The sequence below is a fragment of the Centruroides vittatus genome, unplaced genomic scaffold (assembly GCF_030686945.1).
Source record: "Centruroides vittatus isolate TY-2023 unplaced genomic scaffold, ASM3068694v2 contig_1114, whole genome shotgun sequence".
NCBI lineage: Eukaryota > Metazoa > Arthropoda > Arachnida > Scorpiones > Buthidae > Centruroides > Centruroides vittatus.
The window spans coordinates 781,511-800,455 of record NW_027120716.1 but is presented as its reverse complement, the minus strand read 5'-3'; the positions used below and the strand labels follow the sequence as shown (position 1 = coordinate 800,455).

The 18,945-nt window shown below is 29.9% G+C and overlaps 1 protein-coding gene across 1 annotated transcript in view; it reads right to left on the bottom strand.

Moving 5' to 3' along the window:
- LOC136977539 (ras-related protein Rab-4B) overlaps window positions 1-18,408 on the bottom strand; it is a 32,382-nt gene extending 13,974 nt beyond the window's left edge. Inside the window, exons 1-3 of the mRNA XM_067273039.1 lie at window positions 18,264-18,408; window positions 1,838-1,918; window positions 453-567 (exon numbers count right to left, since the gene is read on the bottom strand). Coding sequence (XP_067129140.1) covers window positions 453-567; window positions 1,838-1,918; window positions 18,264-18,279 — 212 coding nt within the window. The 5' untranslated portion in view covers window positions 18,280-18,408. The remainder of the gene's footprint in view (window positions 1-452; window positions 568-1,837; window positions 1,919-18,263) is intronic.
- Between the last annotated feature and the right edge of the window lie 537 nt (window positions 18,409-18,945).

Sequence of the window (18,945 nt, the reverse complement as noted above, 5' to 3'; positions counted from 1 at the left end):
ATATTTATTTTTTATTCATTCATCAGTATCTTATCTGATGTTGACAGTGCTGATGAATGAATAAGACAAACTATGATGATAAATATCTTTGTTTTGAGTCATAACTAATGACATCTGTTTATTTTTGTTTCTAAATATTAACAGATGTCATTATATGAAAGCTTATATTTTCAACATTAAAATTTTTTTCAAAAATCATTATTTTGTACATATTAAAATCAGAATCTCAATAATGATTGTGATGTGAGGGCAATATTGGTAAAACAATATATTCTTCATATACATTGTATGTTAATGAATTAAATTATATATTAATTGTAAAAACTATTATTATTTAATATTAACAAGTATTAATCTAAAAATTGTTTTAAAATTTTATGAGATTTTTAATATAAAAATTTGTATTGTATTAAATATAACAAAAATTTAGAGTTCAAAACAGGGTAACATACCTAAATCTTTCCTGCCCTGCTGTATCCCATATCTGTAATTTCACTGAACGGCCTCCAACATTCACTACTTTGGACCCAAATTCTACTCCAATTGTATGGTTAGACTCTGCTTTAACTATAAGAAAATAAATATATTTTACTTCAAGAATAAATAAAACTTTCACTTATTTAAATATTATAAAAATTCTACATGGTTTAAATTTAAAGCTTTTTCTCACAAAAAATAGTATGGTTTCATTGAAGGAAAAGATTAATTTTGGACTATTTTGAAATATTTTCTTCTTGCTAATATTAATATTTTTAGAATAAAGAGGAAGCTATAGGAAAAAAATGATGTAACAATGTGTTTTTGCATTATTAGAAAATAACATATTTACTTGGATCTAAGATGAACCTTAATTTCTATATACTCATCCATAAATTTTTGTTTTCGAAAAAATAGATAAATCGAGATAACAAATACCACACAAATATAACTTAACTTTATTTATAGTAAATATTGAACAGTCTATGTCATTGTTTTCCATAGTATTGAAGTTGTTCTCTTCCTTTTCAATTGTTAGTGTTAATTCAATCAAGGCTAACATAACATTGTTTTAGTCATCATGTTCCTGCATTTTACTTTGTCATTATGTGTGTAGTTTTCATTTTAGTAAACTAACACCATGTTAAATCAACATTGGACTTGATGTTCACATCTTTCCACATGCAAATCCTAATCAATACTATTTAAAGAATCAAAAATGCAGTATTTCATCAAAAAGTGCTGTACAACTTTTGTTGAATTTTCATCCAAGTACTTACAATGTTACTTTAATAAACTAATGAAACTGACCTAAGTTAACCTCTTAAATATTTTTTTTATTTACAAATATCAATCTAATAAAATCATCAAAATGATACATTGAGATTAAGGAAAAGTCAGAGAAATAAAATGTATGACACAAGCAATTACTAATTATGGTTAGATTTATAATTAGATTTAAACCCAAACAGCCATGGGAAAGATTGATAAGCTGAAACATAACCACTACACTACTCAATATTACAAACATACTTGTGCCAGAGCATATAAATCCAATAACTGGTATAAATCCTATTGGTTCCTTTTACTTCAAAGATGCTTAGAATCAAGGATTTTTGACTGCTAAGTACATTAGTTTACAACTTACAAAACCTTGGAAACTTAACCTATTCATAAGTAGGGGAGTGTTGTATTTAAAAGTTGGTAGTCATTTAGTTACCTTTCCTTATGAGTTAATTTTACATAAAAATTGTCTTTATTTTTGATTTTCTCTTAGAATTCAAAATTAATTTTAACTTAATTTCATACTTAATTAAAATTAAATAATGTAATGTAACTTTTATAAAATTGGTTTACTCACATTTATTTTCAATAAACTGATGCAACAAACATGACTTTCCAGTTCCAGCACTTCCAATAACCAGAAATTTAAAAAGAAAATCTGTATGAAAATGAATAAAAAGATATATTAAATATCAGTTAAAATCATAAAAACTTAAGAAATGAAATGTATTTATTTATATTCAATATTCTTTATCATTTAAAATTGATATAACCATAAATAGTATATCTTCATATGATAATCATTTGCAGAATAGTCACTCAAACTCAAAAAAATTTTGAGAATTCCATATTTTTCCTAGAAATTTTTGTAATTTAAAATCAAACTCTTACTTTTACAAAAGTCATTTCTATCAATAATGTCTGCATGATTTGAGAAAAGTTCATGAATTTTTGTGCACTAGTAAGAAATAACTTTACATTGTAGAGATTTCATAAATGGTCATTATAAAGACAGACTATTTTTAAATGTCTATTTTTGATACATTTCATTTCACTTACATTAATAAATTTGGTGCCATGCAAATCTAAAAAGTTGAGAGTTTTTGTTATATAAAATGTAATCTTTAATTGCATTTAGAAAATAATAATTCACAAATAAACATCACACATCACTGAATGATTTTGTGCAAACATGTAAGAATATTACTAGTTTTTTTTAAATACAATTCTTGCAGTTTAGAGTGAAGGACCCTAATCAAATCTTTTGGGAAAATGGGTCAGTAGATTTAGCTGAATATTTTGCTTTTTAATATTTGTAGTTTTAGTGGTCTGATCAAGAGTCTTCATAGACATTAAAAATTAAAAAATTGACAGTTTTTAGTTATTGAACATCCAAGATGCAAAAACAGCATAATTTGCATGTGTGGTGAAGCCATAAATCTTTGTTGTTTCAAAATTTAAAACATGGTATGTCCCAACTGAGAGTTTCTTTCAACATTAGAGACCTGGCAGAGTTAGTCTCTTGTGAGAAGGATGCCCATGTGCCACATAGCAAAAGCACACTATATGGACTAGTGCAGTATGAATCCACACAACACAAGAATCAAATTTGTGCACATCAAATAATGAATGATTTCTAGATAATGTGCCAAACATCAACATTTGAAAACACATCATATATGTGAGTACCGAGGTGGGACGACGAGGTCAGACCTCTGTTTAATTTCGGCAACAAGTCGAAGGGATTTGCCCATGAGTCAGAGATGGCTTATTTGTTGGTAGGAATCCCGTACGGACGGGACTACTTTTTCATCCGGTCAAGTGTAGGAGGGAAGGTGGAGTCATGGTAAGGCGATAAACGAATATTCGAGCAAACAAGACACCATTTAACAGGATAACAACGATTTAATGGAAAATAAAATATACGTTACAAAAATCTGATATAAAAGGGGTGATATATAAAAAGCTATATATCCCTACCCCGCGAAGAGAGAGAGAGAGAGAGCTCACATAAATGGGTTCCATACCTCTTGGACAATCAGTAATTCAAATATGCTGTTCGTCACGATGTTCGAATATTCCTTTTTAGGGAAGGGTCGGTGGCACTTGAGGCACAAAAGTCAAATATATTTCATAGGCACAAAGGGTAAGATTGCGACTCGATCTAAATCGATGATTGACTCCCCGTGAGGGGGGAAGGAAGCATCTTATATAGCTTTTTGCTGGGAAAGTTGGTCACGTGCATGTGCTTAGACCATAGGTGTTCCTGGGATTGGAAACAATACGGCAAATTTGGGCGCTAACTATAAACTTAAGTTGCAAGATGATCTGTACTCAGCGTAAGAACAATGGATAGTTGACAGTTATATGGCCAGGGACGCATATTTTCTCGTCCAGGTTCGTTTTAGGCAGGATGTTTATAATAGGAAAATTTTCGATTCAATATAGGGAACAATTTTATTATAATTCGTATTATATTCGGATTATATCTGGATATAAGAAAGGGGTAATTATTAATTTGGATATAATTTAATATAATTTTACGTTCAAGGAAATTTCCAGATCTCACATATATTTTAAAACAAAAAAGATTAAATATGGTCTGGGTTGTGAAACCTTAAAACATTTATCTCGAGGAGGCTTTGAGGCATGGAGACTGAATTATCAGTATCAGTCAATAAGGCTGGATCTCCACTATTGGAAGAATGATGGGGGAGATTCCCTTTCCTCATGCATCTCTTTTATACTGCTGTATTCCTCTTACTTCTGAAAACTATATTTCTTTTTGGTAGCATGACTTAGCAAACTATTCATGAAATTTGCTGATAATGGGAGGAGTGAGATGTCCCAGTAGCTTCTTCCCTGTTCTTATGGAGATTTGATCAGGACCATTAGAACTACAAAATGTATCAAAAATTCAGCCAAATTCACTGGGATCCATTTCCCATAAGGTTTGTGTATGGTCCTTTGAATGCAGGGAAGTTTTAATAATCTATTATTGTGAAAGATTTAAAGAATACTTAAAAAATAATAATAATAATAATAAATGGTTGGCAAATTAACACATTAAAAAATGTGTAGTAAAGACTAAAATGTCTTGATTTTTCATCATGTTGAATCACCAGGAACAACAGTCTTCCATTGTAGAGACTACCTACTTTTTATCAGAGACTATGCCTCTAATAACAAAAATCAAGACATTTTAGTCTTTTCTATGTATTAATATTTATTAAAGAATCTTGTTTTGTATTGATCAATAAAAAATAAGCATTGTTGATGAAGAGAAATTTATTTTAACATCTTAAAAACATTGCATGTTTGAATCAAGCAATAAAATGTAAACCAGAAAAATTTCTAAAAAAACTAAATCATCCATTTTAAACATTACTTGAAGAGAATTTAAAATAATTCTTTATAAAATTATATTTTGGATTATTACATTATTATTACATTTTGGATATTGGATAAGACCATATGTTAATTCACATTCAAGTAAAAACATTTTTTGTCAGTTCAGGTTATTAACTATGTTCTTCACAAATTACTTGGGTAATTAATTAAATACAAACAAAATCTTACTGGGTAAAACCAGTAACAGTACTTCAACGAAAACGCGAATGTTTTCATTGAAGTGCTTTTACTGGGTAAAAGGTTTCATTTGTATTTAATCATATTATTAAATTTGGTGTCATACAAGCATAAGAAAAATGTATCAAAATTTAAAAATATATAAACATTTAAAAATATCACAACTTGTCATAATGAAAAATCAAGTCTATCAGCTATTTATTTACAGAAATACCAGATAATAATAACAGAAGTACCTACCAAAAACACATTTTTATTACATTTTTATATATTTACAATTTATACATTTTTATAGAGAATAATATAGTATTTAATACCAAAAACAATTAAAAAAAATTAATATAAAATGAATATAAAAGACTGATGTAAAGAATAAATGAACATGATGGAGCTAAAAAGAAAGGAAAGCAATGGAATAGTTTGGCTAGACATGCAGGATAACACTCACACAATGAGAAACAACACCACACTGAGCAGGAAAACGCATGGGTCACCCTTTGTTTTTGCAAAATTTTGCAGAGAGGTCTCGTGGGCATGCTGATGAAATCCAAGACAAATTTTTCACAGGGGAAAAAAAAAAATCAACGAAAACTGAAACCGATGATAATAGAAGTCAATGAAAACTGAGGTATTACTGTATTTACAAATGTAGTTTCAATTTTATTCAAAAACATTACATTTAACAATTTGTTTTTGTTGTATTTTTTGGTTTTTCAAAATTATTAATTGATATAAATATGAAATTCTAAATAATACATACTCTAACAAAATGAATGAAATAGCATTTTAATAATAAATTACAATCCAAATTTAATCCAGATATTATTGGAATAACTGAGACAAGGATGACATCTAACTTAGTAAATAAATCAAATTTCTTTAGCCATTTCATAATTGAAACAGCATTAGTATGTTCAAGCAGAATAATTCTGCCTGAAGACAATGTTAATAAATACATCGAAAGCACTAGCAGGATAATAAAAATGTTTCTTAAAGTGTTTTTTAATGCCTTTTTGTGAATTTTCTCTTGAATCAGTAAAATTGTTGGCGTGACATCCAACCTTTATTCAAAATCTATGTTCTACTCTGAAAATGTCAAATTTGAATATCCATATGAAGCTAATTCAATAATTAATCCCATTATATACTATGCCAGTCCAATTTGGGGTCTTGACTACTTATATAAACCGGAATCCTTTCAAATTTATTTTCTTCGTAAACTTCATCTAGAAAGATCTATTCCTGGTTATGCTATACGTAACGAAACCAACCATATATGCTCATTCCCTTTTTCTCAAATGTATAATAAAATTCTACTACTATATAAAATTTGAAAATGATAATAATTTAATTAGGAAATTATCAAAAAAAAAGTAAAACATAAGTTCAAACCAACTATGGCAATCTAAGTTTCAAAAATTTTAAACTCATTTGGTGTATCTGACCTGCTATTCAAAGATAATCTGCAAGACTGGAAATATGGCTATACACTACTAATCGAATCTGCAATATCTCAGTCTATTAACAAGGACCAAACAACTTTAAATCAGAGTAAATATAATGCTTGGTACACCAATCTGCTCCTTATTCCATCTTCACAACCATATACATGGCATTTAGCACGGCACTTCTATAGCACGGATTCACTCCAACATGGTTCGAGAATTGGGTAAAACCCTCATACAACATAAAATGTAATAAAAACCATTAAAAGCAAACTTTATCTAATTTGAAATTAGGGAAACCCCTGTACAACAGTTCAATAAACATGATAAAGCTTTTAAGCATGAAAGATACCTCATTTGACATTTTTCATTCGAGCATGTATGTACTATCAGATTTTCATGCATAATTTTCATGAACTATTAGTACTTAAGTACAGTACGTAAATTTTCTTTTCCCGCCTTCTGTCGATACGCGTGGTCCTTCTCAAAACTTGTTTCAGTGTTGCCAGATCTTGATGCTTCTTGTTTTACGTTGCCAGATGTTTTTCTCTTATTCCATACTTGCTTTATTCTGTCACTAATTCTTAGGCACTGAACCGACTCTGGCCGTTGGGATAAAGTATACTTGTAAAGGTGTGGATTAAGACTTTAATTGTGTCTCTTTTTTGTCTATGTAGATTAAAAATTTTTGGTTAACAGTGCTTAGTGACGACGACGAAAACATTATTTAATTTATATTAATATGTATCACTTCTTAAGAAAATTTTAATAAAGATATTTATCTTAATTATGAAAATATAATAGCATGTCTTTTAATTTTTGGAACCTAACCCCCCCTTTTCATACTAGTTCTTTGTTTCGTATAACACAGATTCGCATAACAAGGCAATTTTTTGGAACATAACTCCCGTGTTATACGGGGTTACCTGTATATCTAAATCAATTAATTTAAATGCAAAATATTTTTGTTTTATATGCTTTAATACAGAAGTCTTTAAGGAAGAAACGAGGCAAACTTTATGTCTTTTTTGTAGATTTGACTGCGGCATTTGATTCCTTGGATAGAGACATTTTGTGGAAACAGCTATTGAAGATCGGGTTGAGTTATAAATTTGTAAATTTTTTGATTCAATATATACTAATACAGAGGCTTGTGTGTCCGGTAAAGAGGGTATTTCTGATCTTTTTTTTCACTAAAGGGTGTGAAACAGGGTTGTGTTTTGAGCCCATTATTGTTTAATCTATATTTATTTCCACTGGTAAGTAAATTGAATGCTTCTGAATTAGTGGGTATTGATCTGTTGGGAACTGAGGTGAAAATTTTGACTTATGCTAATGATTTGGTGGTCATGGCAGACTCGCCTTTGGGCCTACAGAGATTGATAGATTTTTTGGAAATTGCATTACAGGAGTTAAATCTCTCGGTGAATATTAATAAATCCAAAATTATGGTTTTTCGAAACAGAGGAAAACATTCTAAAAGGGAAAATTGGTTTTTACAAGAGTGTAAAATAGAAGTAGTTGATGAGTATAAATATTTGGGTGTATTCTTCCAGTCTAATGGACATTTTTCTGAACATTTAAAGTATATTCATAATAAAGTGAATATAGGAATAGATATTATTAAGGTATGTGTTTCTGGGAGATTGGTATGGTGGAAAGATAAGTTAAAATTGTTTGAGGCTTTTATACAGTCAGTAGTGTTATATGGGTCCAAGGTGTGGGGTTTTGATTGGAAAGACAGAGATGATAATCTACAAATTAATTTTATTAAGCGTCTATATTCATTAAAAAGATGGATTCCATCGTATATTATATATTTGGAGTTTCAAAAGGTTTCCCTTTATTTTAATATAATAAAAAGTAACCTAAGATGGATATACAAACAGGCTGCTAGTAAGCTTACTGAGTCGGCTAATTATTAATTTCATTAAGAATAGCATGGGGAGATCGTATTGTGTCTTTGATGCAGAAGTTCGGTTATCGAATTGAGCCGTCAATGAAACTATTGCCTCTGATATTTTAATGCAGCTTGCGATCAATTATGTAAACGAATTCAAAGATAGAGCGGCCAACTATAAATATAGTAAGTGGTATTGGGATGTTTTTAATGATTGGGGGTCGCTGACTTATTTAAATATGGAAAGACCATTTTCTATGATACAAGCAGTGCTACAGGTTCGTTGTAATACAATTAGACGAATGAGTTCTCCATGTATCGAGTATTGTGAGTTCTGTGATTCTTGTGTCAATTTTGATGCTTACCATGTGGTAGCTGAATGTAAAGTTTTAACTGCAGATAGACAAAAGTGCTTTGGAGGATTACTTGTCAATTCAATCATATAGGCAACTGTTGCAAGATCATAACAAATATTATTGTATTTACAGGTTTATTACTAAGACAAACGATCAACAGGTTTGATTTGATTAGAATAAGCTATTTTTATTCTTTCTTTTTCAGAAATTTGTCCACCAGGTGGTGTGATTATAGTATTTAAGAGGACATCTAAGTGTTGGATAGTTGGCAGCGTTTATGGTCGGCACTTTCGGGCGATTATTAATTAACACTTTAATATTTTTCAGGTATTTGTTTAATTTATTTTATTTTATTATCAGTTTTAGTTTTATATGCGTCGACTAATCGCTGCCACTTTCTTTTTTTTGTGTGTGTTTATTTGTTATTTTGTTTTTTAGGGGTAACATTTATTGACTTTAGTAAGGATGTGATGATAATAATTTGTACCTCTTTTTGTTTATAGATTGATTGTCACGTGTTTCTTGTGGAAGACACTGTAATTTTGTTTTTATATTACTATGTGTGATTGTAATACTTTTTTTGTTTGGTTCATTTTTTTGCCCGTACATACAGGGCTTACCTTGTACTATAAAATAAATAAAAATAAATAAATAAATGTGAAAAGATTAATAGCACAAATATGCCTTAATAAATATTCTATTTACATCAACAACAGTTATATTAATTTTGCTAATAATCAATGTATTTGGTGCAATTCCAAAAAACTCTCACTTTACCATCTGATACAGGATTGTCAAGGCTTAACTAATGTGCATGACTCACTTGATATCAAATGAACAATTCAATGTAAATCACTTCTTGAACTTAGAATGCGTATCAACAAAGATAATAAAGTTTTATATAAACTATATAATTACTTTATCAAAATTACAGAAATATTAAAAAACCTAATTTAATAGTTTCATTGTTCATTACTACTGTATAACTGATTTCATCTGTATTAATAACTTTAAGGTTTGATTGTTATTATTCAACAAAAGTAAACTTGTAATTAATGTTATAAAGATTATTATTTATATATGTAAACTGTTCAAGTTTTTCGTAATTTTCCCAATTAAATGTAACACCCCCTTAACAGGGAAACTCTCCCTTTTTGTGAATAAACATTTATTATTATTTTAATAATAAATTACATCTAATACATTAAAACATTGAATTGTTTACATAATTTTATTTTAATATTAGCTAATATTTATCAAATTTATTGTTTCTAAAATTTATTTTTAAAAAATTCAATTTAAAAGATTTTCCAATTTAAGAATTTTGTAAAAACAATGTCATTTTCTTAAAATGAAAATAAGCAATTATTTATTGTGACATCATCACAATGCCAGGCTACAAGTTTTCATCACAATGTTCTTAACATTTTAATAGTGTCTTGCCCCTGTATATCATATTTTTCCTGTTAGCAATAGAGTCATGCTAGTTATCTAACTCGATTCAGAGGAACATTTTTGAATTAAAATAACAGGACTTCCAATGCAAACTGGAAGTTTATATATAGTTAATTGGAGCCTCCAGCTCTTAAGCTTTCCATATCTGGTCTCGTCTTTCATCTAACCCCATTCTCAAAATTAAGGAAAGGACAGATAGATGGATGCCAGTAGGAATTAATAGGTCTACAATTTTTTCAAATCGTAGCCCAAATAGTGTAGCATAATTTTATATAGGATATAAAAGGCTTGAAAATGCTTCTTGTGATGCCAAAAATTTTATGAATAATACTAATACTGTATAGGACAAAATTAAATATTTGATTATTATTATGATTAACATAATTAAATAATATCTCTCAACTTTATTTACAGAAAAACTCTGATTATTTGAATGCCAATTAACCGAATGTCCAATTATCCAAATCATCACTTGCCTTCCTTTCTTTTGCCCACTGATGTCACACTGCAATTCTCTTACATCATGTGACTGAATGATCAGTGATACCTAGTTGGTGTGACAGATCCAAATGATCAGGGTGTAAGGAGTCTACACCTGATCGTCAAGTCTGATCGTTATTTTATGTTTTGGGCATTATTTTTAGTTGTTGTTATTTTCTTTCAGGGAATGTTTTATAAACATAAAACATTCCTTAAGGGGAATTTACTTTTCCATTTAAGGATGGAAAATTAAAACAAACAAATGTTCATTTCCATAAGTGACTGATTCTGTAACACTTCAATATGTAAATAGGATAGTGCAGAATTACACTTTTAAGAAAATAAAAGATGACACCCATTCAACAATGTGGTGTAGCTACTGAGAGCAAACTTCTTTCGAACCAAATTTTCTGGCATTCTTTTGATGAAGCAATTAACTCATAAGAGGGGTATTCCTTGCTTTTGAATTTATTTTATATAGATTTAATTAATTGTACATCCTGAGCTGAAAAGAAAGAATTTCTTTTATTGATTGTTCTTTTTTTTGCTTATACATAATTGATCTTGACTTGTTTTGAGGAATTAAAATATATATTTATTACTAACTTCTTGTTTATAATCATTGTTGTTTATATACATATTGCTGTTCTTATTATATACTTAATAAATATTATTGTAAATTTTTGCTTACTTTAGTGTGAATTTTCAATTGTTGTATTTTGTTCTTCCGTTAAGATCAGCTCTAATTTTGTGTAACACCACTTTATTTTTGGACTTAGTTTTGGTCAAGCAGTACGTTAAAAGTAGAATACTATTTACACATTAATAAATAAATACAATACACATACAATACTGTACTGTTATCCACATGTAAAGAATGAAATTACAGGGTAAGTAGATTAACATGTAAAGAATGTAAATCCACTTATCCAAATTTTTGATTATCTAATCATCTGTAGAACAGATCAATTTAAATAATCAAAATTCTACTGTACTTTTAATTGTAATGGTTAAAAATTAATTTATCAAACAATGCTTTATTCAGACTACAAGATATCTAACAACACCTAGATTAACTTTCAAAGCATGCATGTTGTATATATTCCAGAAGTGCTGCCACAGGGGCTACCTAGATGACTTCTACCTTAATTTCTTAATGTAGAACTGATCAAAATTTTGTACATGTTTGTAAAAATATTTAATTATTTTATTGAATTCTATCATTTTCATTTTATAAAAAGAAAAACAAATTCACAAATTTTATAATAAAAATACAGCATTTAATAATAAAAGATTTAAAACATTAATTTATGTAAAAGAAATATTTCAAGTAGGATTGCAAGTCAATTTCATCCCCCATTTCCCTTCTATTTGCTGGAATCAGAGACGAGATGCCATCTTGGAACCTTAGGTAACATTAACCAAACATTCTGTTGGAGATTTGTATTTAGAGCCACTGCAAAAACTTGTTAAAGCAAATTCTGCAAAACTACAGATTTTGGAATGGACTAGTTTGTTCAAACCCAAGAGTGTCCCTCGTTAGACAGGTCAGATTGACAGTCATCTTGTAACTCACCGTTTTCGGAAACAACAATAGGTTACATAATAATGAGGCAAGTACCAGACCAGGACTTTATTTAAAACTAATAATTTCCACAAACCACAGACAATATCAAAATCTTGTACAGCTTTCTCATAATAAAGAAAACGTTTTATCTCCTCCTCAAGCTATAAATAGTGTACAGCCAAACACAATTTCCTCGAACTTATCACTGACGTTTACCACCTTGGTCACCTGAAGCTCTCTCTCCTTTTGGTCCTGGCTGTTCCGCTTTTAATTGTTCATCCAGTGTAGCTCCGCACTGTCTAATTTACATAGGATGATGTTCCAGGATCGGGCAACGATGCAAACTAAGTTAAAAATTTTCGTTTTTTTGTTCTTTTGGTCATTGGTGCTTGGGAGTTTGTCCGTAACAACAAAAAAAAAGGAACCAAGAAACAAAATAAAAATAACGCCCCAAAACAAGAATTAATGATCGGACATTGACTCCTTTACACCCCTCCCCTCTTAAAAAAAAAGAAATACTGGATATTTCTTTTATAGGGTTTGAAAAATATTATATACCAGTAAGGGTGCCCGTCCTGGTGCCGTAATATTGGTAATAAAGCTGTTGTTGTAGATATTTGTCGATGAGGAGGAGATTTACAGTTTCCTAACATCGATGATTGACAATAAATTGTAACCATTATCGGTGCTATTGTTTTCTTTATTCATTTCTTAGACCTCCGTTTGGCAGTCTGTCGGTAGTCTATTTTCTTTCGGGGCCGGAGTCGTCGGGGTGCTGGTGACGTCTGATCAAGAGGAACTGGTGATACGGTTGGAAATAAGTTGTATTTCTTAAGGTTTGATATATGATGTCGTCCATGTTTGGCTCCTGTAGCGGGGTCCTGTAGTTCATAGACTAATGGCGATATCACCTTGGAAATTTCATAAGGTCCAGACCATTTCGGGGCAAATTTTGCACTAAAACGTTTGGGCGAACAAGAAATTGGATGAGTTTTTAATAATACAGGTGTACCCACCTTATATGAGAGTGGCTGCCGTCTTAGATTATACGTTCTTTCTTGTTGGCGTTGAGCCTTTCTTATGTTTCTCTGTGCTTGTTCTAGAATCTTTTGAAGTTCGTCATATTTTTCTTCTACACTTTTCTTCTTCCAATTGTTTGAGAGCGCCTTTCTTTCCGCACTAAGGGGTTGAGTTAGTGCGCGTTCAGGTAAACTTTCTCTCGAATCATCGGTTCGTTCCGCAGATCGGCGACTGGTCGGCTTTCTCCGAAATTCGTACTCCTTGGCAGTTCGCACTAAGTCATTAATAGAATAACAATGTCTAATTTCTAGATACTCACGTAAATTTAAAGGCATTTGAGTCGTTATACATTGGACGATTTCTTCGTCCCTGGAGTAGGGTTTCCACGCACGGTACAGCTGAACAGTGTCCCAAATGTACTGTTCGACACCAGACATACCATCATACGATTGGCTGAATAATTTCTTTGCTAGAGCGACTTCGTCTGTAAGAGGAGAATACAATTCTTTAAGTAAATGGGAAAAGAGAGGCCAGCTATTACCTACTCTTTTCCGTCCATCGTTTCTCCACCATTTAGCTGGAGAACCCTCTAATAAGAAGGCGGCTGTATCAACCCAACGATTAGCTGAGACCTGATTAACGAAAAAATATTGTTCCATATCTTGGATAAAGTCGGCCTCCGGGTATTCAGATGTCCCGTTAAATGTTTTAGATGGCGTAGGTTGAGCATTGACAATCACCACCGAGGTATTTGGTGTCACTGGTGGGAGGGGAGTAGATATACCTGTTGGCGGCCTATTGGGAATGCTTCCCCCCGGACTGGTTTGGCTCACTTCCCTGGGATCGGGTCGGTTCTCGGCTGGCGGCTCCGCCTGCTTAAAAGATAAGGCAGAAGCGATACTTGCCATACTTTGCGTCAGTGCAGCGACTTGCTGCGATAACGTTGTCAGCTGGTTTTGTAAAGTCCTGAACTCTTCACGAGTAATGAAATCTTCCTCAGACATTATTTTCTCGTCCATACAAAACAAATACACTAACGGTTCGATCTGAAATAAACTCAAAAAAAAACTTGCTTATGACCCATAAGGTCCCTGTTCGGGCGCCAGTTATGTAACTCACCGTTTTCGGAAACAACAATAGGTTACATAATAATGAGGCAAGTACCAGACCAGGACTTTATTTAAAACTAATAATTTCCACAAACCACAGACAATATCAAAATCTTGTACAGCTTTCTCATAATAAAGAAAACGTTTTATCTCCTCCTCAAGCTATAAATAGTGTACAGCCAAACACAATTTCCTCGAACTTATCACTGACGTTTACCACCTTGGTCACCTGAAGCTCTCTCTCCTTTTGGTCCTGGCTGTTCCGCTTTTAATTGTTCATCCAGTGTAGCTCCGCACTGTCTAATTTACATAGGATGATGTTCCAGGATCGGGCAACGATGCAAACTAAGTTAAAAATTTTCGTTTTTTTGTTCTTTTGGTCATTGGTGCTTGGGAGTTTGTCCGTAACAACAAAAAAAAAGGAACCAAGAACAAAATAAAAATAACGCCCCAAAACAAGAATTAATGATCGGACATTGACTCCTTTACAATCTTGTCTGCCTAACAAGGGACACTCCTATCTTGGAACTTGGACACTTGTTTATACAATGAATATGGGTCCAAGTTCCATAGGAAGGTGTCCTTAAATGCAATACACCAATTAAATTTTAAGGACTAAATATTTCATTTGTGAAATATTGAATATATAAACAAAAACATCCAAGATGTAAAAAAATTATGCCAAGTAAAAATTATAACAGTTTAGATTACAGTCAAATTTTTCTCTCTTTGGGAATTTTTCTTTGGTAAAAATAAGCTGGGCATTTCAAAGTGATGCAATATTTTTACCTATATTATTATTCTTGGTTACCTGATAGAAAACAACAAAGTTTTGTCATTTTTCTATCATGGAAAAGAAACAAAAAATGTAATAACCAAGTTATTCAACAAAATAATTACCCTCACATGCAGTAATATTTTCCCAATGGGAAACAAGCTTATAAATATTGTTTTTGTAAAAATTGGCAATTTTTACAGGCAAAAAAAAAAAAACTGACACTAACTTTTTAGTGTCAGTTTTTCAATTTATTAAATAACTACAAACAAAAGTGAAGAACATGTGTAAAACTAAACATACATTAAATCATATTACATTATAACCTTCATTAAATAAAGAGATGATGTTACCAAAATATTATTATTCTTGTTTGCATTATAGCAACTCATGTAATGATCTCCATAAAGCTATGACTGTACTGTATCTGCATCCCTGACATTAATACTCCTATCACTTCTGCCCAATTTGTAAATTTCCAGCAGCTCCAAGTTCTTTAAATCAAACATATTATACACTGGATCAGGGATGTCTAACCCGCGGCCTAGCCTACTTAATATTTTTATGCTGCTCACTGCACCCTAAATTTTTAGGTATGTTTTCATTTATTTTGGTAAATTATGTCATAAAAATGATTCTTGTTTCACTGGATACACTTTGATGTCATTATGATGTAATTGGTGCTAAAAATTGTTTTATCTAGAAGACTGTTATGCATGTGGGGTAGTACATATTGTTGTGAACAATTCTTTTCATGCATGTAAAATATCAAAACTGCTAAAAGAAATAGGTTGAGTGATTCCCATTTAACTAACATTTTTAGAATTAAGACTAGTACCATAAATGCAGATATTTACATTTTAAAAAGAAAGCAATGTCAAAAATCACATTAAATTTATTTTTATTTTGTGCGAGTATAATTTTTTTACTGTCAATGATACTCTATTTTAGGTAATTATATATATTTGATATTCATATTTTGAACTTCTTAATAGCATATATTTATATAACATATCTTTGTGGCCTGCTGAATATAAGTAAATTTCTAATTTGGCCCATTAGGAAAAAAGATTGGACAACCCTGCACTGGATGTATCAAGCCAGTTCATTAAATGGATATAAATGTATTATGTATATCCATTAAAGTATTGCTAGACTTTTAAAGTTGTTTATGCTAGTACTTATTTAATTTGTCTCATTGTTTAAACATTACTTTGAGTTAGAATATGTAAACCTAGGAAAGTATAATTTATATATTTTATAAATAAATATAAAATAGAATAAGTAATTTAATCAGATTAAGTTTTCTATTTATCATTAGAGTTGTTAAAATGTCTAATATTGATAAGAATTTTAAGTCACAAAACTATAATCACAGAAATCACATTGCACTGTATTAAGTAACATAAAAGAATTTACAAATATGTCCAAATGGAAGTGGGGGAAAGTTACAAAATATTTCACTTGTATATATTAAAAAAACTGCAATCAATAATTATCAAAAAACTAAAAACATAACGATAAGTCAAAAATATCTTCTAATGTAAGAGGCACTTGAATAATAGAAAAAAGTTACATTTAAATGAAATCATGCCTTTTCCAAAAAATGAATGCCCAGTGAAAAATGTCCATTGAGTATACAGAAAATTTTTATTACTATGTAAAGATTCAAACTAAGTGGTTTTACATTATATTTCAATAAAAATCTAGCCTACAAGTTATTTTGTTGAAACGCATTTTATGAGCTGACTAATTTGAAGCTATTTTTTTTTACTAATCATAATTCTATCAAACAAAATCATAAAATTCATAAATAAATTTATATTTAAAATTCAGATTTTGTTTTATTTATATATACAAATTTAATAAAACAATTATTTGTGAAAGAAACATAACTGTTATTTGAAATTAATTTATAGTAATAAATTAATCATTAAAACCTGATTATATTCTATTTTGTACATTATATATAATGCATTAAAATTTAACCAGATGATGATGACTTAGTTTTTTAAACATACAATAGCATTATTTTGTTTATAATATAATAGCCCATTATAATATATAATTTCTGAATTTTAAAAGGGTGATTGTACTTAGTTATTATAAAAAATAACTAATTGTGACTAATTGAATCAATAGATTATTTCACTTTTTAAAAAAATGGATATATAATTTTTATATATTTTAGTATATGTAAACTTATATTAAACTATATTTAAACTTAAACTAACATAAAGACATTCATTCTTCTATATTTGAGAAGTAAAGTAATCGACATTCGTGGTAATTATAAGATAATTTTTCAAAAGTTGCATAATTATTTGATAAGTAATTACATTACTTATCAAATAATTTTATTAAAGCAAGTTGATCAAAAGTTATTTCATCCTACAAAATTATATATTAATTAACCCGAAATCATTTATGTTATTCTCAAATTATATCTTAAATTTTTAAAAATAATAAATTATTTATAATGATATTTTTCCTTTTAAAATAGATATTTCTGATAATTTCAGGATGCTAGAAATCCTAGGAAAAAAGTACGATAATTATTAAAATTTTAAAATCATTTACAGGTATTATCTATATTATCTATGAAATTCTTAGTAATATCCATAGATTAAATTACACAAACATATTAAGTTCTGAATAAAATTAATATTGCTATCTCTCTCTTAAGAGAAAATAAAATTATCTTGGAAATATGACATTTAACATTAACTTTATGTTACATAGTGAAATATAGTGTTCATTTTTTATATTTCTTATTAATAATTATTTTAAAATAGTTTATTATACTAGGTAATTTCATTATTTCATAAATAAACCATATAATTTTATTTATTCCCTAAGTCTGTTAAACATGTAATATTTGAGATCAATAAAAATATAATATGAGAGTAAGAGATGATATTTTTATATCTTAATATGAACTAACACTTTACTATGGAAAAAATGCTTGTGTAATTCGATAATAGAATTATATAATCTTAGTGTTATGATATAACAGTGTGTATTCTGTAACATTACATTTGGTATCAATACAGGCAAAATATGGATGATCAACATGTCATAATTCTTTGCAATCATTATTTCATAATTGCATTTATTAAAGAAAGCTTAGAATGTGTTTACACAATATATAAACAAGTATGGCAACATACGAAAATCTTGAAATAAGAATTTAATAATTTTAACGTTTAACGATTATTACAACACTAAATATAAGCGGCGATTTAATATGGGTTAAGAAAAATGACGTAAATATTAACGAAACGTATAAAAATACTGTTCCCGCTTACCGTACGATTCAGACATAATTGATTATATCAATAGTGTGTTTGCTTACAAACTCTTCAGTTATTAACGAAAGTATATATCTCCATAAAAACAAAACTTGACAAGTCTCTCAGTTCCTTCCGTTATATTGACGTCATTCGATCATTGATTCGGTCCACCTGGAGGACGTATTTATCAATATTATCTTTATTAATATAAAACATTCGACAAATTTCGTTTTGAAAATACTTACTATAAACGTTAGAAATTTGCGACTATTATAATTAACATTGTAATAATTTATAACTATAAGTAAACTCTTTAAAATATATTAAAATATTTGTTGTTTTTACATGTAAATATATTAAATTATTTTACGTTACATTCCGCTTGGTGGCCTGGATTCCGTTTTTCGGGATTTTCTCATTCTCATTCTTCTCCTCTCAGGTTCATATGGAGGTTATAGCCTTAATACGCGTTTCCTCCGAAAAGCAGTTATTGATCGCTTCGCGACCAAAGAGCCAGCCGTTTATCTCACGGCCTAAACGTACGCGCGGGAAACCATGCCTTCCGGGAGGACTTGTATGGGGAACTGGCCTCCTATTCAGTCGTTATTGGCTAGGAGAAAACCCGGAAAACTCCTAGCAGCCAGCCTGTCCGAGTCGCGGCGCGAACCCACTACCGAACTTCCCAGTGTTTAGGGTA